We start from the raw sequence: 25,050 nt of genomic DNA, 5'->3' as shown, positions 1-25,050 counted from the left end.
ACTATTTAATTATGGCTTTTGTAAAAAATAAATCAATACTTCTACTAAAGCACCAGACAATTATAGGGAAAACGATATCACTGAAATCTGGATGGCCAGGGGTTGTCATGTGAGGATATACAGTAATGTCTGAACAACAAAAAAGAATAAATACCAGTTGCTAAGAAGTGTCTTTGCAAGGTCACACAGGACTCTGAGAGCCACGGTTGCTGACAGCCTAAAGACAGATGTTTATTTCATGGCAAAAACAAAACTTCAGAACAAAACAACTGTGACACAGACTCTGAACATAATATTCAATAACCTTCAACATGAAGACACAAACACAATCACAGAATTTATTTTTACTTTATTAACAATGTGGCTTACAATTTTTTTCAAGTAAAAAGGGTTTATTTTTCATTTAGAATAAAAATTAAAATATAACTCTGATATAGATTTTCATTTATTTACATGAAAACATATATACAGAATACAATCTTACAGCAAACTAACAGCATGCCCTTCGTCCTGCAAATTTCAAAAGTAAAGACACCGATTCTTCCCTTTTATGCACCAAAACATACACAAGATAGAAATCAAACCCCAATACAAACTATTCAAACTGGAATGCAGAAAAGTTAACGGGGCTTTCGACATTCACGACGAGGGAGTTTATGCTTCTAGATATATCATGCTAGCTTCCACTGTGAACAACACATGGGATGACTATCCTTGCTATTATTTAAAACATTTGCCTCACACTCTCCATCCAAAGGGAATTTGTCCTGGAATGTTCCTTATTCTTCAGTGAGTCTCTCCAGCCCCCGCGAAGCGCTCACCTGCCTTGGTGATGGGAAGCGATCTGCATGCTCACTGGTGCTGATCCCTCGCCACCAAAACACAAAAAAACACACAAAAACAAAACAAAACCCAGAAGACTACAGCTCCGGAAGCTGCTTGAGTTATAGTCTGTCATTTAAACTAGAGCCAACACCCAAAATGGCAACCAAGCATTAGCAATTATCATTTTTAGATAATTTTGTTGTTGTTGTTGTTAAAAACAGTTCAAAAACAGTACAATTTGATTTTATCATCCCATAGTTTGGAAATTGGAAATCACTCTAGTGATGAAAGCTACAAGAATTAATCAAACTTGGAATTTTCACCAAATTAAAGGGAATAATTTTCAGAAAACGCTGAAACAGAGATGAACAGTGAATTAAAAAAGACAACCACTGAACTGTATGTAATAGGTGCCAACACAGCTTTCCCTTGCTGTTGTTATATCGCAGAGACACGGGCAGGATGGACCTCTCTACAGACTTGTTCCTTACACACTACAGACATCTGAATTTACTATTTTTCCTTCCAAATAACTGCACACCCAATCACAGCTTTCAAGGACAGAATACAGAGTAACTGGAGCCTAGCAGTAACCATCCTAACCCGAAAGCAGCCATAATGTTCAACCCACAATAAGGACCTTAACCCTACTGTGCTTTGCTTTAGTTCTATATACAGAAATAAATATAAATGGGTGTTCTAGAAAATAAGTATGAAAACCCCTAGTGCTTCCAAAACTTAGAAAGAGGTGTTTTGTATAAGAAGGCAAATCCAGCACTTGCCTTATACAACACTCAAAATTCTATGAGATAAATTAGCAAATAGACCAATCTTCAAAAGGCTGATCAAAATCAACCTAGAGATTGTACTAAAGGTCAGAGGTGGCAGTGTTGGGGTGTGAATCATTTTTAATTTATGGAGCAACAAATCAAAGTGAACACAGGAAATGATCTTTCAAATATGATCAAAGAAGGTAGAAGAATCTAAATTGCTGTACAGCTCAAATACTCTGTTGACTCAAACTTAGATCAAAGGACAGATGAGTTCTCCGAGCCCAGGAGCTCCGTGGTGAAGAAAACTGCTGCAGAGAACCAAAGCAGCTCCATCATGCTGGTGGTACGCTGCTCTTTTCAGGTTGGTAGGTTTTATTCTCTTTTTACAACATCGTACAAATGAGTCAAGAAGTCAGGGGCTGAAACAAGTGCCCTTAGCTTCAGGGTGGGATTGAGCGATGGACTCTCATCACTACAGCTGAGGTGGTGTTTGTTTCTTGGGTTGCTTACACGGTACAGCCTGCAAGGGGTCTGCTCGGCCAGCCTAGGAGGTAATGAGTGGCGTGACGTACACACAGCCCAGGTGCGTACAGGAAAGGATTTGGTCCCAAAGGATGATCAAAGAGAGATAAAGAAATAGTGCCATCCAGGGAAGAAGCAGGGTTCATCGTCTACTGTTGTTTAGACCAAGACATTTTTGGCTTCTGGGCAGTGGTGGCATTGGGGTATATGAGTAAAATCCATTTTTGTTTGTTTTGGGTTTTTTTTCTGCCATAAGAAACAAGGACACAACACAGCAAAAAACTCCTTGGAAATTGGTCCTATCTTTAAGAAAGAAGCTGGTGAGAGGTGAATCCAGACAGAAATGAAAACCATGTTACAATTCTGTGACAGAATTGCTGCTGATGTGAAACACGGCACCCACCATGGTGGAATCCCTAGAGAATCCAAATTCATAGGGACACTGGTCACTCTCAGAGGAAAAGCACCTCCTTGGTCCTCAAATATTTCCCAGCTCTCCTGGAGGGCTGGGAGATGGCACACAGACATCTCCATGATGGCTACAGGGTGACTGGGCTTTCTTCTGCTTTGGTCACAGCCGTCTCCTCAGCATGTGGACACAAAACTGAAGTACCACAAAGAGAGAATGAAGTTAATCTCCAGGTCAAAAGGATAAGGAGAGTCTTGGATGGTGAGCTCCTGGGAAGCAAAAAGTTTCCCCCAGCAATGGTGGCTGCTTCCACCCTGAGCTTCCTGATGGGTGGTCCTCTGGCTCTCTGGGTGAGCTCAGGAGACTCCAGAAGATCTCCTTACTCTGATGTAGCACCTCTTCTTCCATGTCACTACTGGAAAGGGCACAAGAAGGTGACTTTTGCTCTCAAAGTACAATATGATGCTGTAGCCACATGTCTTCATCCCCATTTCAAATGCAATAGAAGCAACTCAGCTTGAAAGGGCCCCAGTTAAGGATCATAAAGGAGTGAGCACAGAGAAAATGTCACAGATTTGAAATGGACACCCTTTCCCATTACCGGACCAAGTTTGACTCCACAGGACTGAGCTCTTAAGGCCACAATAAGGTGGCTGAGAAGGCAGGAGTGGGAAACTGAAGAGAGGTCAAGACTTTAAAAGTCAGATATCCTACTGCAAACTGACCATCAATCACCAAGGACATGTCCATCCTCCAACACCACATGGGACTCCTTCCATCAGAGGTCCCCAGGCAGGTCCATTCACCAAACGTTTAAAACTTGAGGGTAGAAATCAGCTACAGGGGAGACTAAAAAAGTCTCAGCCATAAAATATGTGTCTTCCATTTTCATCTGTAACTGTTACAGAATATTAAGAAAGGTTAGCAGGAGTAATTGAAGTTCAACCAATAATCACACCTTATAAATGTCACTGAAATCATGAGTAGCTAATGAGCCCACCGTGCCATATTACTGGAACAGTTGAGATGCCAGTCAAAGGGAAAATATCAACACAGTTATTTTAAAACAAAACAACAACAAAGTAAAACAAAAAAACCCAAAAAACCCAGAAAGGGACAAAGCCTCTGTTCACTTCGGGACAACATGAAGATATGGTTTCCTTGCAGAAGTTTAAAAAGGCAGCAGGCAGCCACATCAGAGCAGTAGTCCCTTTGGGTTGCATGAACATATTGAATCATCCATGAGAACGCACGGAGGTGCTGGGTATAAAAGGACAGCCAGCTCTAAGAGCCATCAATTTATCTGCAAGCAACTTAGCTGATTTAACCAAACTGCTCAAGGGACTCCATCCTCCTCATGCCTGAAAAAGTCAGCATGGAATGAGCAGAAGAAATGCTCCAAGTGACCTGCTGCAGTGATCCTTCTAAGTGGAGGTAACTAGTTCACCAAATGCTTCCTCCAGACCTCTTCCCATTCTTACTCTCTGAAATTAAGTGTTTCCTTCAATATACATTTTCACATTTCCCTAAAGCAGTCACTCACAGACCTGTTTAACATTAAATTAGGATGATGGTGATAGTGTGGCTCTGCTTGCCTTCACAGATATTCTAGGCTTCAATCACTCAAGGATGTCTTTTGATGAGATGCCAGCCTCCTTTTGTACCCCCTGTACTTTCTAAAAGGCACCTCTGATAGAGATTTGGATGTGGAGGTTTAGCATGTCTTTTTAGATGGATATCCTGAAACATCTGTGTCCACAGCTGTGATGGAGAAGGGAGTCATCACCAAGATCAATCCACAGTGCCATACATGACACTAAACCAGGGCCACATGTATCGACAGGAAGCATCTGAGAACAAGTACAGCAAAAACTACTGTTGGCAAGGTGTTAGGAATCCTCCTTGACCACATATGCACCCAGCCCAGCTTTCAAAGAACATGGTCCTTGGGTTAGGAAAATGGGATCCCAGGAAGCTGCCTGGTTTGGGGTGAGAGAAAGGCCAAACGTGGATATCCAGAGCAGTTCTTCCATATCCTGGCAGGGTCTGATGCAGAACTGTAATTATGCTCTGTAGAAGTTACTCCTGTGGGACATCAGTGTGCTTTCAAAACACGGGAACATCAAATAGGCTGGTGGATGAGGGAGGTGCCAGGCTCTGGCTTCTTGGTAATACTTAGTGAGTGTACCACTTTATATATCCTAGAAAAAAATCAAAGTCTTAGTCCTGAAAACCTTCACAAAGCATCACAAAAGATCACAGGCCAGGTCCCCAAAGGTGGAGTCAGTTGGCATACTGGGCGTAGAAAGCCACTTTCACTCTCTCGATCTGATGGCATAATTTGATGGCGGGTCCCAGCTTCAGCTCCATGCACTCCTGCACTGTAGGGAGAGTCAGCAGGAGGAGCGCTTGGCCGTCAATGTCCTGCCAGAAAATAAAGCCAGGTTAGAGAAGTGGCATCCCGCACCTGGGGCGCACTGGTCACATCAGGCTTCTGCCTGGGGCCAACTATGGGAAGGTGCTACTCTTGTTCCATCAAATTCTGGAGAGATGACCGTTTAACCTTTGTGTCAGTAAAATACTGTTTTTTGCTAAGAACATTTTCGTTGCTCTGAAATTCACATGCCCGCCCTGGTGGGTATAAAGAGCTCAAGTGGGTAGGCTGCTTCAGACACTGCTTCCCAAGCAACCTCTCTCTTGTGCAGGCCAGGTCCTTCCTCCACCAATTTGAACACTAGAAAAGGGCTCTCTATCAAAAACGAAAGCTCTCTAACTTTCCTGCCAAGCTCTGACATTTCACCATCAGGATGGCTGAGAAGATGTCAAAGACAGATATGCCAACCTCACAGCATGGACCTCCACAGAGGACAACACACCCACACTGCTCTGTGTGACACACCCACCCAAGCCACCAGAGCCCGTGGAAACAGACAGGCTCTATGTCCCCACAGCCATACACACTACACCCAAAGCCATCACATAGCCAAAGAAGCTATACAGAGACGACACTATGGTACTCAACTGGAACCAAAGCCAATGAAGTGTGCCAATCTGATACCTGGAGAAAGTCTTTTAACGTCAAGCCACCAAGCTGGTAGAGTTAATGGATCTACAGATGCACAAATATCACCATAGGGACACAGGAAGCATGAAAAAGCCAATGCTTCCAGAGGAGCACAGTAACTCTAGCAACAGACACCAGAGAAAAGGAAAGTGATGAAATGCCTGAAAAAGAATTAGAAGGAAACTCAATGAGATACAAGCACAAACAGACAATCATATTCAATGAATCAGGATAACAGTTCACAATATGAATGAGAAACTCAACAAAGGGATACAGTTCATGAAAAAAAGTCAAACAAGTCTTCAAGCTGAACAACTCAGAAAATTATATTAAAAATACTATTGAGAGCTCGGCGTAGTGGCCCATGCCTGTAATCCCAGAGGCTGAAGCAGGAGAATTGCAAGTTCAAAGCCACCCTCAGCAACTTAGCGAGACCCTGTCTCAAAGTACAAAATAAAAAGGGCAGGGGATGTGGCTCAATGGTTAAGCACCCTTGGATTCAATTCTCATTACCTAAAACAAAACAAAACTGTTGAGAGCTCCAACAACAGACTAGATCATGTAGAAGAGAAAGGACTTATGAACTTGAAGATTTGTCTTTTGAAATAACTGACAGACAAGGGTGGCGGGGGAGAGAGGGAGGGAGAAGGATGGAGGGAGAAGGAAAGCCTCTAAAACTGATGGACATCATTAAATGAATAAATATTCAAATAATGTGTATTCTAGAAGGAGAAGAGAAGGAAAAATATATAGATAGTCTATTCAATGAAATATGAGCTAAAAATGTCCCAAATCTTAGGAAACATATAAGCTTTCATCCAGGAGGCTCAAAAGACACCAAAAATCCAAACAAAGACAGAATTCTAAAAAGAGTGAAAGTACATTCCTTTATTACATTTAAGGAATCCCCCACTAGAGAACAGATTTCTAGGCAGAAACCTTATAGATCAGGAGGTAAAGAGATGATGTTTCAAAATTCTTCCAGGAAAAAAACAAAAACCCTGCCAACCACGAACACTATAATAAATTATATTTCACAAATAGAGAAAAAGGGGCTTCCAAGACAAGAAAAAAATGGAGGACTTCACCACGACCTTACAAAAGATGCTCAAGGGAATCCTACGTCTGGAAGTAAAAGGAAGATAACTGCCACATCGATGCGCACACACTCACATTTACATACAAGCAACTGTGCAGAGTAAGCTGCTACTTGTACACAGGGACCATTTGCTCATTCGATTTTACTTACCTCTCCTATATCTACACACAGGGTCCCGTACCATGAAGACATTCACGAAGTCATCGTTAAAATGTAATTTGCTATAGGAAGAGGGGCATGGAGACTCACTCCAAAGCCCTGACCTCTACGGGGGGAACATCTCTGTCTCTTAGCCAGCTTGCATCCTATGATACGTAGATGCCATTTGATTGGCATTAACTTTGCTTATTATTGTGCTTAACTGCAATCTGCTCTGCCTATCAACCAAGAGAATCTACAAATTCTGGGGGAGGGAAGTAATCTCAAAAAGACTGCAGGCCTGAGGTGTTGATATAAATCAGTGGAAGTAAACTGAGCTCAGCATACCAGAATTTCTGTCACGTGGAGAAGTTTTATGCCCAGGGCTTCCATAAACCACAAGGACTTAACAGTCATTTAACACTACATGAGCATGAGATTCAGACATTACCTATCGGTGAATTTCACACCAGAGTTGTTTTCCTAAACTAATGTTTTATTTGACTGTCTTGAAAATATCTAAGGCAAAAACTGAAGTGTGTATAAATGGCAGCCTGAGAAGACTGATGTCAAGAGGAAGCATAATTTATCATCCAATCAGGTTCAAAGGACTAACAGTAAGAGCAAGAATAATTTATCATCTGATTAGATTCAAAAGCCAAAATACTCCCTAATAAGTACAACAGCAAAAAGATTAAACATTAACTTAAAAAAAGTATCAACATGAGAGCAATTTGGTATTTTAAAATCAGAGATGAACACTAGTTATGAGGTATGGTATTAGGCGCCATGTCTCAACAAAGAGCCCCGTGACCTTATCAAACCACAAAATAAATAGATCAGTCTGGAACACATTCTGAAAGATACACTAATAAAATGTCAATTTTTTTTAGGCTACATTTAAATTTCTTCTCCTTTGCTTGTACTGCTCTTACATGCTGTTTTAATTCCTTTTCAAAGGCTACTGATAAGGCTGACTATACTAAGGAGGAGTCAGAAGTATTGAACTGGAAGAAACAGTATTTGGCTCAAGGTCATGAAGCTAGGAAGGGTACTTCCTGGCCAGGGATATGTTTGGAGCCAAACCTATATAAGTTAAATCAAAGTAGACAGACAGGCTTCAGCCCAGGGACACCAAGTCTTCTAAGCACCATGGGTCTCATGGAAATACACTTTTAAGTGTGCAGTGGGCTGATGTTACACCACAGTGGTGCAGGTGGCTTCACCATCATGTTCAATGAAATCAACAGAACAGGAAAGAGACTCACACTGCAACTTAGCCTAAGGAGAGAGAAGTTTGTTTTTAAGATGGAAATCAATCACCAGAAAAGCTAGCTGATCTAGCCAAGATCATACAGCTGGTTAGAGACAACATTGGAACTAGAATTGTGGTTCTCTGATGTTAAACTCTCAACAGAAGTCTTTAACAGCCACACTTGGACACGATGGCCTTCCTTGGACATATGTATTCAATTAGAACTGAAAATCAGCCCTAACATGTAACTGTTTCTCTACAGACAATTTCACTGAAGGTCACTGACATTAAATATATACTACATTCAAGTAGAGGATGCTACTCTTTACTTATTTTCTCAACAAATGCTTTTTGAGTGTTGAAAGGTCTGGGGACTCAAAATGGCATCCTCTGACGTTATCAAACCAGATGTCCCTCCTGCCCCACCCGACCACCTGGTCACTTGTCCTGTCCTCAGACTTCCCCAAGCAGGAAAGCCAATGTGAGTGCCTTGGGCCCGACTTCCCCCTGCCCAACTAGCAGCAGAGAGACACACTGTAGGTTTCAAAAGGTCTCTGCTCTGATGCTGCAGGAAGAGGGTGAGGGAGAGGCCACACACCCTGGTGTGAACTTCAAGCTGAAACAGAAGTGTAGAGAGGCCATGCCTTTGAGTACAGGCCCACCCCTGGCCCCCCAAAGAAGCCAATTTACCACATGGAAAACCTGGTGCATGTGGTACTAAGAAGTGAGGAGAAAACAAGAACTGAATGGAATTCCTATCTTCAGGAAGGCGATTCCTATCTGGAGGGATTCCTATCTGGGGGGAGGCTAAGGCCAAACCACCTTGTTTGTTACAGAGTTCCTTCATCCTGGCTCCGTCTGGGAAGAATTAACTAAAAACTGGACCAATTATAAACGGGGGGAAAGTGGTTAAAATGCAACTTGTCCCTAATTGAGCCACCTAAGGGCCCAACCGCTGTCACCGCTAGGTTTTCAACTCATTTTCTGTCTTCACTAAATGACACAAAATAGAACTCCTGGGTATTACCACTTTGAAAAGACCATGCCACCGAGAATAAGCTCATGTTCCTGATTTCCACACTGCCTGCTGGAAGAAGCCAGGTTTTTTGTTTGTTTAAATATCTATTTTTTAATTGTAGATGAACACAATACCTTTATTTATTTGTTTTTATGTGGAGCTGAGGATCGAACTCAGGGCCTTGCACGTGCTAGGCGAGCGCTCTACCGCTAAGCCACAACCCCAGCTTTGAAGTCAGGTTCAATGGCTGACTGTCAGGTGGTCCCTGCTGGGGTTGTGGAGAGGACCCTGGAAGGCCTCAGGGACCTCAGAATCATGGCTGACAGACATGCCTAACCTGTGTCAGACCTGCTCATGCTGCAGACTATATGTGACTCATTTAGTCCACCTCACAATGGGCAGGAAAGGAAGTGGGTGAATGGAAACAAAACTGGGCAGAAGAGAATACAGGTGTGACATCCCCAGCCATCAAGGAACAAGGGAGTGATCCCCCTACACTCCCTCTTACCTAGCCTTTGTGATGGTTTGGAAGAAGTTGTTTTTTCCTCAAAGATTACACAAATACCCCAGACTTCACACTTGACTTAATTCTTACAAGTACACTCCTATAGAATTCAGAATTGCTAGCAGAACACTCATTATGTTACACTGGATTACTAATTTTAAAGACATAGAATATAATAAATTATACAACACGAAAGCCATGCTTAGCACGTGGCAAATTTACATTTATTTTGATAGAGCACTTCATTTAGGACTTGGCAGTTCTTCAATGGAAGTGCTCAGGTCAAGAGAAGTAAAAAGAGGAGGAAACACTCTCAATCGCAAGGAGACTTATAAACAATCTTAAAAAAATTTTTTTAAAAGTAAATCGCTAATTTGGTCAGTCTGCTTATTGTATGTGAGCAGACTAACTCATAAAAGGTGAACGAATAGGCAAAACACTATTTAGAGTTTTATGTTGTTTTTTTTTTTTTTTAGTTATAGATGTGTGGATTTTTACTACATAATGTATATGTTTGCAGCATAAAATTATAGAGTATAGATTTTCTAAGAGGTTGCCATAACGTTCCAGAAATAAAAGGCGTGTGTGCTGTTAATGGGGAGTTTATAATTTTTGCAAACGCTCCTGGAGATTATAACAGTCTGTGAACTGACAGCACCCAGGGGAGAGAATGCACACAGCCGTCAGCATTTGCAGACTGTGATCTCTGCACACAGGCCTATCAAGCCTCCGGGCTCCTTCTAGTTCCTCTCAGAGCTCAGATAAATGCCCGCAGTGACCCACCAGAGGCATCACCACATCAGAGCTGTGTCATCTGGGCTAAAAGATGATAGAACAAATTAGTAAAAATTAGTAATTAAAGGTCTGATGGTACAGAAAAGGACTCAAGTGCCCTCACACTTCACACAACCCAGCGGGCAACAGCTTTTTATTATAACAGGTGAAAATGCCTAATGCGAAATGTAAAATTAAGTGGAAATAAGACTCTTATCAACTAAAGCCTACCTATTTTTCTCTCTCAGAAGAGGAAGAGAGTCTGAATGAAGAACCAAGCTTTTCACTGACACTAGAAGAGTGGCTGGAGGGAGGGGGCCGACTACTTTAGTCGACAAGCAGGGATGTGCCGGTCACGTTCCATGTCTTTGAAATGTTCTGAGATATACTATTTGAAACTGGGCTTAGGATTAGAAGAAGAGAGGACTTTATACCAGTGGCATTTTAGCCTTTTCTCTCTAACCAGCTTTGCTTCACTTTCCTTTACTAGGATGTATGTATACAAGGTATGGATGAGCCAGCCTATTAACCTCTCCTGGTACAAATGGTCTTGAGCTCTGGAAACTTGGAATCCAGAAGTGAGACAATCAGTCCTTTGTTCTGGCTCAACTGAAAAATATTTCTTAGTTAAATGTGGGCACTAGAAGCTAAATCAAGAAAAATACAAAAACAAAACTTAATACCAATATAGAATGGACCACATTCCATAAACACTTGTAGGACATCATGAAGCATATAACAGGTGGTCAATATTGTTGAAAAAATAAATGAGCCAACAGATACACATTAGCATATTAAAACCTGTATAATTGGCATTTGTCACATATTTTAACACAATGTTTTTTTTTCTTTCCTTTTTTTTGCAATGCCATCATGAATCCTGTGAAAGTTGTGAACTTTGCTGATTTCAGCAATTTAAATGGTATTAACCAGCCACAGGGAACTTATGTGAACAAATGGGGTTTTCAGTCTGCTTCATATGCAATAAGATATTCCCTAATATAAATAAATAAATAAATGCCAGACGGGAAAATGTTGCACTAGGCAATGAATTTCACCTATTGCTTTATTTTTGATTTTAAGACTAAGGCAAAGCTTATCACAAAAACCCATTACCTAAACTCCAACACGAAATTCTCTTTTTATTTGAGTGTTTTAATAAGGGACAAGATCATTATCCTGGGTTCTTAAGGTCAAAAAAAAAAAAAAAAATCGCTCCCAGTTTATCCACTCTCAGTGTCAGCAAGTGTCAGCAGGCCAGGAGGGAACCAGCCCCATTCATTCCTTCAGCCCGAATTTATCACAAATCTGCAGAAGGTTCCAGGGTGGATCATATGGATTGCTCCACCTCCAGGACTGTTCTGGAGAAGTCTGAATGTCAAGAAATACCCTACTTGACGGAGATGGGAACTGCATTAATTTGCTTTGTACAATTCATTACAACATTGATTTTGGAGAAAAAGTGGGAAACTCCCTGGGTGCATGGGAAACCAGAGACCCTTCCTTATTTATTTTTCTGATTTAATGCTTGAAAAATCCTCTTTCTAGACTGTTGGTTTGTTAAATCTAAAAGTAGACTGGATGAACATATCTTCAATTTATTATATGGAAAACAGTATTTTTTTAACACAAGTTCTGAAAAGACAGATATTGATTACACTGTGGAACAATGCAAGGATTTCAATCAATTGAGCCACAGGCTTACACTTGAACTTTTTAGACAAGGCCAGAGGCAGAATGATGCAAGGTGGCTTGTGTGCAGATTGGCAGTTTGCTTTCAGATTAACTTAAGGGAAAATGGAAATGAAAACCCTTTTCTTGTCAGGGCACACTGTCCCCTGTCTGGCTGTTTTAGCTAACTATAGCCATTTCATTTGCTAGATTACAAACTCCTTTCAGGTCTAGACTGCATCAATGGATTGTACATTTGTCCATCATAATACTATTGGTTCTAAACTGTTTTGTGATGAAAGAAACCTAGAAAGTAAGCAAACAGTGATGAAAACAGAATTAACCTGAACACAATGGACAGAGGGCTTCCCCTCAGAAAAGGTCCAGCAGACACACATTTCCCTATTCTCTTGCCAAGCAGAACTAAGAGCACTGGCCATTATTTATAAACCAAATAGAAGGAATCTGAATGTTGGAAAGAACAGGGAAGACTGGCTATGATCCCAGGGACCTGAGTTAATGACAGTACTGAGTTTCTTGTTTTTTGTTTTTTTGGTTTTTTTTTTTTTTTGTAGTTATCATTTGCTTCTATGAGAGCCAAAGATGCTTGAAACCCAGATTTGCCAACAGGCACTGAAAAAATACTTGTAGAACTAATGGCTCTACTGCAGGAAAAGGCTATGGGGAAATCTGGTCCAGCCCACTCCCCACCAGGTAAGGCCCAGCAATCAGCCTTGACTTCCAGTCCATCCAGGCTGCAACCAGGCCCCCCAACACCCCAGCAAGGTGACATTTGAGAAGGACAAGCAGGAGTTGGATGTTTATCCCTGCTGGACAATAAAAAGCAAGTCCACCATTGTGGGGTCAGTGTAGAATGAAGGTGGGGCCTGGACTGCCACAACTCACCTGTCAGTTAATAGCACTTCCCTCGCCCTTGCCCTGTTGGGTGCTATCAGAAGAGTCTCACCTCCATGGGGTCAGTGAGACAGTGAGGAGCAGGAACCAGGCTCTGGGGCATGGGGTGTCAGGTCTCCCACACCTGCCCGTCAGCACGAAAGAACACCCTCACAGGGGTCAACTGCAGCTGAATGGGCACCTGAAACATCTGTCCCCGCCTAGCAGTCGTGAAGAAGCCAGGTAAGACAGGGTGTTCCTTTAAGATCTGGAGTCTCACATGAACCAATAACTACACAGCCAGCCACCATACCTGTTCCTGAAAGATCTTGGCCAAGGGAGCACAGTCGGTCAGCTTAATGAACCTCACCACGTCGGTGACTGTCCACTCCAACGGGTTGCTCTCCAGGACGAGCCTTCCCTCCTCCTCCTGTTTGGTTTCCTGCAGGGGAAGCAGGGCGGGGACCGTCACTGCACACTGTGTGGCCGGTTGGGTCCTTCTAACGCTGTCCTGGACCTGAGTCATCACCGCCCTGGGTCTCTCCTGGGCACCTGAACAAGCCCAGAAATTGTCTCTGGGGAGTTTCCTCACAAGTGTCCCAGTGGTGACTTCCCCTGCACCTGCAATGACCCCTGTGCCTTCAGAGGTTAGATACAGAAAGGCCTTGACGGCCCATCCTGAAGCCCCAGGTCGGGAAATCTTGGGCCTGCTTATGGACGAAGCATCTCTGTTTAGATACGAGGATGCTAAGGGGACCCTGCTCCTTTCCTTCTCCTGGCTGGTTTAGGGTGCTGAACTCACTGATCTTCCTTCTCTTTTCATAATCATAAGCTACAGAGAGAAAGTGCACAAGAAAGCCAGCTGTCCTTAAGGTGTCTGTGATGGTGGGGCCAATGACACATACCACCTGAACAGCTGCCATCTGCCTGATACACGTTTTATGACACCACAGAGGTGACCCCCTCAACAGGCAGTGGGAAGCAAAAAGCAAGTTAGAAACAGGAGATGTGGAGATGAGATTTGGGGCGCCCAGTGTTCAGAGGGACCTGGAGCACTAGACCCTGCCCTCTTCCTGACTAGAAGCCCTGGTGGAGTAAAAACCCTTCAGAAATGAGGGTGCTCCTCCAGTCCTTGCTCCCTTCTCTTGCTTCAGGACTCACTCTGCCGAGGTGACATCAAAGCCTTTGACCCCACCAACTTGGGAGTTTCACCAGAACAGCTGCTGCTATTTCGCCTGTTGTTTGGTTGGTTGGTAACAGCAGATTGAACCCAGGGGCTCTACCATGGAGCCACAGATCCAATCTTCTTTGAGACAGGGTCTCGCTACCTTGCCCACTCTAGCCTTGAACTTGTGATCCTCCCAAATCGCCCCTGTGAACTCGTGTTCCAGGCTCTGGGGCTCACCTCAGGGCCCTCAGTCTTGGCGACAGGACCCTTGTCCTCCTCCTCTGCAGGGGTGGCCTGCACCACGCGGCTCCTGCGTGCCCTCTCCACTGGCCGCCGCGCAGGCTCTGGGCCACTGCGCAGGGTGACCGCCCTCCGTGGCCGCGTCGAGGGGACCTCGGCCGACGAGGTGTCGGTCTGGTCGTCTCGGAGCTCCGAGCCGGTCTCCTCACTTGCAGTGTCTTCATCCAGCTGGTCTGCGTCCTCCTCTTCACTTTCCTGGGAATAAGAGGAAAGCTTTAAGTGTGGGGGTGGGTGGCATGGGACTCGCTGAGCACAGCAGGGTGGCCTACGCCATAGGCCACAGTGCAGGCTCAGATCCCAGCACAGTTTCCTCCCCAGGACAGCCCATGCAAACCTGTGCCAGGTTTGTCCAGGGACGCCTGACATTCCTCCCATAGTCTCAAGGTCAGTGCTTAGTGGCCCTTTCCTAGCCAAAGCAGCTAAGCTGTGTTCACCAAACAGGAAGGAGGGTACTTATTCTGCCCCAAGGAGGGCCATACTTTAAAACCCAATGTTGGCAGGTGCTTCTAGTTAAGCAGACGGTACCTCCCCAGAGCCCGCAGTTAGGTCCACAGCCGAAGATCTCCGCTTCTTCTGCACAAAAATGGATTTTCGTCGTTTCCTTCTTCGGGCTGGTTTTGGGTGTCCACTCTCAATGCTGCTTTCCCCAATTGGGGGCTTAATGATCTTCCTTCTCTTTCCATAATAATAGGCTACGGAAGAAAGAAAATTTAAAACATTTTAGGCTGCAGACACACACACACACACACATACACACACACACACCTGGACAAAGGAAGAGAAGAGGAGGGGAGGCAACTGCTCTGGAGAGGAGGTAGATGGGGGAGGAGGAGAGAGAGGAAAGAGAAACCATTCTCACCTCCCAAATCCCAAGCAGGCATGGCAAGGCTGGTGCAGCCTCTTAGAAGCAGGTACAGAGGTCAGAACTGGTTTGACTGAATGTAACCAGAGGTCAGTACATTTTGGGGGGCCTTAGAATTAGACTGAACAACTCCTGCTGTTCTGGATTCCATCAAAATATTGTTCTGCACTCCTCTGGCTGGAGCTCAGGTTCCGTCTGTAGCAATGTTCACTCTAAGACCACGTAAGGAATCTCAGGACTTTGAAGTTTTATAAAACCAGATCCAGGATCATCTTCAAGTTCATTTCAGCTGCATTTAATTGAGTTGTAATAGCTGCTCCTTCCCTCCTGTTCCCTAGGTCCTATGAGGAAGCTCATTTGCACGCTAAAATTCAAGGCCAAGTTTCACCCTCATCATTCCTCATTCGGGAGTGGCTGTACCTAGTGAATCCTTGCCACAGAGAGGCTGTGGAGATGAGTTCTTTAGGAAGCAGAAGATATGAACCCACCTGGGTTCTCACCCAAGACCACGTGGGTACATAGAAATGGGGATCATTGCGACAGAGCGTGGCTGACCTTTTGTAGAAACAGGAGTGGAAGGCAGATGCATGTGCGTGCACAGAGAGAAAGAAGGACATCACACCCTGAACAGTGCCTCAGATACGTCCAGATTCCTGGTTCCCACACCCAACTGAACGAGTCACAGGTGGCTGTGGCTCACAGAGTACTGGCCACACTATGTGGGTCCCTGTCCTCTCCAGCAGGGGGCTGGAATGTGGGCTGGCAGAGCCAACTGCCCCTGGGATGACAGAGAACTGAGGGGAGCTCAGAAGCTGTTTTCGGGGTTTGAGATATCAGAGACGGAGATGTCTGGAGTGGCTATCAACATGGAGAAGGCCACCAAGATACAGGAAGCACAGGGCGGAGAGTGACTGTGAACCCACAGCAGGATCACTGAATGAGATGGGATTGGCAGAGGTACATGCTACCAGTTGGGAAAGTGGCACCAGGCTGAATCCTATATTACAGTGGAGAGGCAAAGGCGGCTGGGGACAAAGAAGGGGGGGACGGCTGCTCCAGAATCCTCTAGTTATGGTAGCCCTCAGAGAGTGCTGAGCATGTGTCTAACCAGGGGAGAAGCTGCCAGGACAAGGATCCGCAAGAAAAGCATCAAAAGACCTCTTCGGCTTCTCAGCATAAGGATAAGAGATGAATCTGGGTTCCTGAGCATCACAAATCACCAGTTTATCTTCCCAGCCACAGAGCTGTGGAGAAGGTGATCCATGGAAAATCCAAGATAGTACGCACCTTCTCCTTTCTCCTTTTCCAAAGCCTGTAGATGACAATCCACCTTGTTTTGAATTGACCCCATCCCTCCCTCAATGCCAGGCTAAAAACACATAGGAATCTTCCAGAGCAAATCTTAAAACAATTTTCCAGAGCAGCTCCTATGAAACACTACTCGGAAGGCTAAAAATAAAACAAAAACCAACTATATTATGCTGCAGTTCCGGCTTATGGACCAATGTTGTTAGGTTTTATCATCATTTGTACTTACTGTATTTGGTTTTGGTATGAATAGAACAGTTCTCTGGGCAGTTTCCAGAAATCAGCACAGGACTAAACAGATTTGGACAGCATTCTAACTTGGCACAAACTCGTCGGCAGAAATTTGCTACTTGGTCAGATGTTCGTACGATCTTAACCACAGCCCTGTAAGTTTTACCTCTGTACCTAGAAAATAAGGAAGGGAAAGCAATGGTAAAATCAAATGATTACTAGGACCAGCATATTCCAAAGCCACTTCATTTTCTAATAACAAAGAATGCTGTGTGGTTTGCATTTTATTGGCTTTTATATACTTCCTTATGATCTCACAAAAATATTTTTAAAAAATGCTCACGAGGGTACACAAAATACGTGGCAATGGTGCTAAATCTGCAGTAAGGACTTCCTTCTCATTGTGCTGTATATAACCTCATGCCAAAGACCAGTAGTGTTTGATACATACCTAACCAGCATGGTCCTCAAAATGAAGTTCATGAAATCTAAAAGATATTTTGCTGCTGCTGTATTTCATTTTTGAACAGCACAAGTGCATATGGGATCATGATTCTGCTTTGAAACACCATGTAAATTCAGAACACTGAAATGACATCTTTGCCAAGACTGCATATCACCTTGTTGAAACAGGGGACAATTTCCATTATTCATAAATGGCATCTGTGCGGAATGGTGATAGGTAAGCAAGGTCACATTTAAAAGGAGAGAAACACAATGGATTTTATGAGAACAAAACAAAAAAACAAAATCCAGCAACTGCAACACAGACACAAGATGAGGAGACCACACAAGGATTCCCGGCACAGCAGGCGCCCCACGGCGCATGGCTTTGGCGGTCACAGAACCAGAACAGACCTCAGGGGAATGACCAACAGGTACAGAAAACGCTTCTGTGTGTCAGGAGCAAAAATGGGCACTGAAGTCTTTGGGAATTTAAGAGTCTTAATTTGTATATCAGGAATAATGAAATTCATTTTTCCAGTTAAAGAGAGAGAACGAGAGGCAGTAAATTTAACAAAAGGACCTCACCTAAGACACCTCATTCTTGTTAAGGACTGAACTCCGTCCCCTCCAAATTCATGTTAAAGCCCTATCTCATACTGCAATTGTATTTGGAGATGGGGCCTTTAAAGAAATTAAGGTTAAATCATATGAACAGGATGGACCCTAAAACAATAGGACTGGTGTCCACAGGAGAAGAGAGACTCTAGAGACATGTGCACAGAAAATGGCCATCCACAGTCAAGGAGAGGGCCTCAGGAGACACCTGCCTGGCTGACTCCTCGACCTTAGCCTCCCAGCCTTCAGGGTATGAGAAAATGAATGTCTGCTGCTTACACCACTCAGCCTGAGCTTACTGTTATGGTGTCTGGGCTAATACAACCTCAAGAGGAAAGGGAGGGACAAGAACCAGGGACCCCTAGACAGCTTGTCACCCACAAAGCTGCTTCTCCTCTGATCATGGCTGCTGCCTGCCATGCACTCTGCCCTTTCTTGGTTTATATATTCCACAACAATTCTCTAAGGGCTTCTTTAAGTGTTTTGCTCTTCTCTTCAGAGGAAGAATAGTCTAGAGTGTAAATACTGAAGTTTTCCCAAAACTTTTCTAAGGCACCAGAAAAAGGAGACCCAGAAACTCAAACCCCTTTTTCCTTACAATGAACTGAATTAAGGGTATGAAAACCTTACCATCCAACTAACATTGCTTACAGAGATGCCATCTTTACTGTCCTGGTATTTAAATATTCTGTTAGGGTCTTCCCTATGACCTGGTGGCGGCAGAGGAAAGTGCAACTGATATTGTTTAACTATAATGACAAATCCAGGTTGTCCTTCCTCCCTCCTCCCCACCCACAAACACGACAAAGGATTGGAGAGTGTAGATGCTTCTGAGATTTAGATACTGTCTTCATGAGCTAGCTGATCTTCACCTGCAGGAAAGAAACCTTTCTCCCAAGAAAAACATCAGCAATGACTAGCCACAGATCTATAGAAGGCAGAATGGACAGTTCTTGGTTTACAAACAGTTCCTGGAGGCTTTACCCAGGATTTAACAGAATAAGAAGCCCAGCTGGAAACACAAGCACTTGGAAATCAGTTTCGATCACCTTTCCATACTTTTTAAAGCTATTATGGGCACAGAATAATGGTAAACTTTCCCATTGGCATGGGACCACTGGTCTTTTGATTATTTCACACTCACTAAACACAGAGGCCACTGACATGGCTGCATCAGAACAGCTGCGCCCATGAAACTGTCCTTGATGTGGATCCCAATTTTCAAATTGAAATCCTGAGCAATTTGTTTTGCAGAAAAATAGTACATAGTGGTTAGTAGCTTTGGCAGATAAAACATTTGTGCTAATTTTGGGGAAAACAACCAAAATTGAGAGGGATCAACCTCCAAGGTAGGCCTTCAATGCCAACCAGTAAGGTAAGGACCTCAAATCTTCACCTAACCTTCTGGACTACCCTGGAAGTTGATTCCTCTTGATTTTGGTTGTTTTCCCCAAAATTAGTACAAATGTTATTTACCAAAGCTATCACTACATACTGTTTGTGGCATTTCTCACACTGGACAACTCAGGTACCCGGCAGCCCGTGACAGGACACAACAGGAAGAGCAGGAAGTTAATTTGTGCAAATCTGAGTCTAAAATAAGGAGACCGTCATTTCTGTGACTTGCTGGTAAAAAAAATAAGTTCAAGAACCTTGATATCCGGTTCACAAAGAACAATGTGGTAATAGACATGAATAGAAAAAAACTGCTACTGAGTCGTATTTCAGCTTTTTTTTTTTTTTTTTATGTCTTTCTGGAGTCTGGAAAAACTCATTTTCCCCCAATAAATCACTTCTTAAAGTTTCAACAGGAAAAAAAATTAGATTCTAACTTGAAAAAACGTACTTTATATTTATTCAGTGGTCTTTCATATCCCAGTACCTCTGCCCTCCTTTTTCTTTAACTTCTCTGATGTGCCAAGCTTGACTTTCTGTGGAGTAAGAACTAAAAAGCCATGCTTTGTAGATAAAACCATGCTTTAAATCCTCCAGCCTGGCACAACGGTTGATTTTTCTCGGACCTCTATCAATCCTACTGTAGAAACCTCCCCATCCCCATCCTAGAGGAGGGTCTCTAGGACTTGCTTTTGGGGAGGGGAAGTTTTTGCTTTTGATGCATTTCATGCCCCCTCCCCCAAAAACAGCACAACTCGGTGAACACTGTATATCCCCCCATGTTGTGGGAAATGAAGAACCAATGGGTATGTTTTCCCTTGCAGATTTATCCATGACGTGTTTGGTGGTCCAAGGGCTCTGTTTAAAAGAGCTCAATATCAAGATTCTTAAAGTCTCTTAGAGAAGTAAAATAATAAGACATAAAAAAGCAGGAGAAATGTAAACACCAGGTCAGATGTCAAACTGTGGCAGGAGTGCTCAAAGAGTATCAGATACTTGAGTTGGCCAAGCCTCTGGGTCACAAGGCCCTAACGGGTGCAGTCCCTGTGGGAAACAGGAAGAGGGTGGCTTTTTCCCTCCTTAATTTGGGATGGTTCAGCAGAATTGTTTTAGAAAATGAGAATTAGAGCACGGCTTACAGATGACGGGTGACTTTCCTCTTCTGCGCCCTCCCTGCACAACAACACTGTCTAGGAGCCATGGTGCCCAGGTGGTGCGGGACCCAGCTATGTGGCCGGGATCCCCTCCCATCAAGGGCGGTTGGCAGACAGCCTTCAGTGTAGCCCCTTTAGGGCCTGCCTCAGCTGACACTCCACCCGCCCAACCCTGCCACCTCTTGTCCCTTTTCAAAGGGGTGGGTCCCAAGGGCCTCGTTAGGGCAGTGCAGCCTGTGTGGGAGACACCCAGCCTGTCACAGGTGGAAAGCAGGCCACACATGGAGAGGAGGCCATCTGCATGCAGGCAAAGTCCTTCTGAGCAGGGAGCAAAGTGGTGAGGACACTGGGGTGATCTGGGCCTGAGGAAGTAAAAACTAAACAAGTCCACTGAAGCTGGCCTGAGCCAGGTTCCCACCACCAGGAGCAGAGCTACAAATATGGAAAAAGAAAAGGCTAGGAGGAAGCTGGTGTGCTGGGCGGGGACTGGAACCTGGATGGGATCCTGACTCCAGCAAGGGTTAGCAGGTACATGCACATCAACACCCTAGCTCTGTTCCCAGAACCAGGCAGCAGTGACACCTGAAGAGCAGTGAGCACAGCTAATGCCAGGTCTTCGGTTCTAGAAGCCATTTTACACCCATCCCCCGACAATAACGCCCCCACCATAAGGCCACAGGGAAAAATCAGGTTCTTTGAAGAAATGGCTAATTCCAGGACTGGGGACAGGAAAGAAGATATATTCTGAACATCTTGTTGGGTCAGAAAGAAAAAGCATATCAAAGAATGACAGAGACACACTGAAGGGACAAAAAAGCCAGGTGTAGGTGGCTCCAACTGAGGCAAATCTAAGGCAATCTGAGAATCAAAATAAGACATGATAGTAATGGAGGATAATACACTTGGTAAACAGCAATCCACCAATCACACCAAGGAAGTAACGAATGAGCTGGAAGTTTGCGGGGAATGGCATCACTGCATAGTATCAAGTATCTCCCCACAGATGACCTCCAAGTTGGAGCAGTGTGTAGACATCACTAATTAAATGATCAAAGTAAACATCATCGGGATGAGACAAATGTGGACGGTGTGCCACCAGGAAAGAGGCACCAAAGATTGCAGCCCTTCTTATGTGATATGCCTTGGTTAGTAAAGCATATGTGATGAGGTTTTGGGGGTTGATATGAAGGCCTAACACCATTTATTCTCAAGCTGATCAGGAGAAAGAACAGTACCTTTATTCTGTGTTTGTGATTTTTCTGTAAAATCCAAATGAACACTTGTTTTTGTAAGCAGGACATGCGCAGAGAACAACCCCAAACCACATGCTGATACCACCCCCATAAAATGTGGGTCCTGAGGGCAGCACACGTGGGCCACCCACCACATGGCCCAGCGGGGCTCGGCAGCGTGCAGAGAAACATTTGCAGCACACATTCCAAGTCCTGAGAGGAGGAGGAGACAGGGGGAGAATATTAAGAGACCAGACCAGAGGACTGCCTGGTGTGAAAAATCATCTCCAAAGGAGGAAGGAAAACGCAAGAAACAAAGGATCATGGGGCTGGGGATGATGCCTTTAGCAAGAGAACAGGAAGGACAGGAGGAGGGGAGGTGTCCCGCTAGGAGACTCTTTATGTCCGACAGTCCTCTGACAGGAGCTCCTGCCCTGATTTTTAGAAGATCCTCTACTCTCTCTTCTTAGCATGTTAGCATTCTGAGGTTCTGGAGGATTCTGGAAGCAGGAAACTCATCTCCTTTCACTACAAACTGAGCACATAAGGAGATGCTGCGGCTGACTCTGGTCTGTGTGGGGACCCAAATTGGATCCCCAGAGTAACTAGACAGATTATTTAAGCTGACAGATACAGAAAAAGAGGCCTTCTGGGAGCTTCTGTTATCTGACAGTGAAAACTTCTGAGGAATGAGGACGGCCATAAATCCCCTCTTTGGGGCAGCGTCTACTCAGAGAGAGACAGCAGGAGTAGACCCACCACAACCCCGTCTGGAGGAACTCCATGGCCACAAAGATGAAGAGCCCACTCACACCTGCAGAAACAAGCATTATCTCGCACGTTTTTATCTCCCACTGGTTCTCTTACACAATTTCTCCTTCTCAAAGAACTCTGTTTACTCTTGTAGGGAGAAGCCTTCTCTGTCCACGGCCTTTCCCTACCGAGGCAGCTATTTGACCCGCTCCTGAGTGTCCCTGTGCATGAACACGGAACTGTACATCAACCCCCTCCACCCTCCCCTGCCTCTGTTGCCAGTTTAATCCATGAGATTGCAGTCTCTACCCTGAACCTAACAGGGTACAGGAGGAGGTTTCCCCTCCCTGATATCAATAAGGATGTCCTAACCACATTTTTAGGGATTTATTTCCACGCAGGAGGGTACATGGCAGAATAGAGGGGGCAGAGGAAGAGGGAGCCAGAGGAGTGGCAGGTTGAATAGTCTCCTCTCTTTCCTACCAATGTGGATGGGATAAGGATCCATTCATAAGCACAGTCCAGGGGGACAACTGCAGTCCAGCCTGGGTTCCACCATTCATCTTTAGGATGACCCCTTACCAGGAGCGATTAGCAAGACCTCCCAGGTAGTGATGGGGTGAGGGAGCAGAGGTCGAGGCCAGTTCTTCCACTGAGTTCACATCCTCCAATAGGAGGAGGAGCTAAGGGGAAAAGGGACCTCTACTAACCCTGTGGGAACGGGGAGAGGCCTGGTTCTGACTTCCTTCAGAACAGAGCTTTGACTTCATGGTCTCATCTTCTTAACCTTCCCACTCCAGGGCTTCTGGCTTCTCAGCCTCATAATACAAAATAAGCTTAGAAATTTCTGCTTTCCTTCTTCTCTGCTGCCTGCTTTTCAAGTACTGGGAACTCTGTGCCACAAATGGGGTACTGTGTTTATTTTAGGAGAGAGTCATTCAGAACTTCCTAAACCGATCTGAGTTTGAACCCAGACATACTGTGCCACAACCAGAAGAATTTAAGGACACACACAGGGAACTGCCTGCTCTTCCATCAGACCGGTCCACCTGCTCACCTCACCTGAAGTTCACCACACGTTTCCAGGGGAGCAAACCATAACATCTGAGCCAGCGGAGCTCACACGAACAGGTGAGGAATACTTTTCACACAAGTCACTTTAAGGCCAATGTTACATCTCACTGTTCATACAATATAGGCCTGAGTAAAGGCCAAAGAAAGGGCAAATAAACAAAAGTACATACAAAATTTGCCATTATTCATGAAAAGGAAGAAACCAAATATTTCCAGAGCTGACCATGCCCCATTCTTGAGATGATTTTTAAGTAAAAAAATCTGACCTTATCTCCTTGCCTAAGTGACAATGAAATCTAATTTACTTGAAATGATAACCAGCACATTTTCTCTTTAAATAGTCTGAATATCTGTAACAAAGGACTGGAAAAAATCTGTGAGGCCTTTACCTGGCTTTCATGCTCAAAAGCATTTAAAGCACAGCTAACACGGTCTTCTTTTCTTCCTCAGAAGATTTTATAACATGTTGGAAAACACTAAAATGTCTCTAGATGCATGCAGTTGGAAGGGCTTTTTAAAATCCCCCTAAGGTATAGCCTAGATTTCTCCTAAATTCAAAACAATGTAGGTCAATTTAGAAAACCTAAATTCATCAGAAAGAAGGAAAATTTCTCCTTCAGAACTACACAGAACGCACTTTTCCCTTTGCACTACAGCTAGTACATTTTTGCCTTCCGATCCATGCTGAGGACCAGTGATGAGAAGAGTCCTTCCTTATAAGCTGTCATGGTTTGGAATGCCAGGTATCCCCCCAAAGCTCATGTGTGGGACAACACAGGAATATAGCAATAAGTGAAATGATCAGTCATGAGAGCTGTGACATAATCAGTGGATCAACCCACTGGTGGATTAATAATTTGAAAGGACTACAGTACTGGGTGGTAAATATAGGCAGTTAGGATGTGGATGGAGGAAGTAGGTCACTGGGGGGTTTGCCTTTGGGGTGTATATTTTGTCCCTGGCACCTTGCTCTCTCTCTGCTTCCTAGAGCTGAGCAGCCTTCCTGCTCCATGCCCTTCCACCATGATGCTCTGCCTCACCTCATCCCCAGAGGGATGAAATTAGCTGCCCATGGACTGAACCTCTGAAACCATGAGCCAAGATAAACTTCCCCGCTCTAAGTTGTTCCTTTCAGATATTTTGTTCACAGCGAAGCAAAGCTAAAATGTATGACGTTCAAATACTGCAATAGTTTCCTTCGTACCGTGGAAGGTATAGTTGCTTGGATAAATAGAAGCCAACCGCCAAAGATGACTATGACCATCCATGACAATGTTAGTTTTTATTACATTCGCAGGTCAAAACCTTTTCAAAGGCACCTTGTTAAGTAATTTTTTTTTCTTTTTAAGGAAAAATCCATCAGCAGTCCCAGACGTTAAAAGACAGCAATCACGCTAACCCTGCAGACTGTCCTCAGCCCTGGCTTCCTGAAGACACTTCTTGTAACATTTCAGTTCAGCTCTCCCGACTGACTAAGACAACAGCTGCCTTAAATGCAGGTCGCCCCTCTGCTCAGTTAATTTATTCATGACAGAAAACATCTCTGCCTCTCTGCTTGGAGGGG

General features: G+C 44.3%; 1 protein-coding gene across 3 annotated transcripts in view; it reads right to left on the bottom strand.

Moving 5' to 3' along the window:
• Positions 1-332: 332 nt before the first annotated feature.
• The window catches only part of Sfmbt2 (Scm like with four mbt domains 2), a 205,758-nt gene continuing 181,040 nt past the window's right edge, over positions 333-25,050 (bottom strand). For all 3 annotated transcript variants that reach the window (XM_046442364.2, XM_046442365.2, XM_046442367.2), the window contains 5 exons: positions 16,815-16,990; positions 14,941-15,107; positions 14,353-14,610; positions 13,261-13,389; positions 333-4,953 (listed from right to left, as the gene is read on the bottom strand). In XM_046442364.2, coding sequence (XP_046298320.1) covers positions 4,813-4,953; positions 13,261-13,389; positions 14,353-14,610; positions 14,941-15,107; positions 16,815-16,990 — 871 coding nt within the window. In that variant the 3' untranslated portion in view covers positions 333-4,812. The remainder of the gene's footprint in view (positions 4,954-13,260; positions 13,390-14,352; positions 14,611-14,940; positions 15,108-16,814; positions 16,991-25,050) is intronic.

The sequence above is a fragment of the Marmota monax genome, unplaced genomic scaffold (genome assembly GCF_021218885.2).
Source record: "Marmota monax isolate L192 unplaced genomic scaffold, Marmota_monax_Labrador192_F-V1.1 WCK01_AAM20220418_F8-fsc00072, whole genome shotgun sequence".
Taxonomy (NCBI): Eukaryota; Metazoa; Chordata; class Mammalia; order Rodentia; family Sciuridae; genus Marmota; species Marmota monax.
This window is presented reverse-complemented; position numbering and strand designations above follow the sequence as displayed.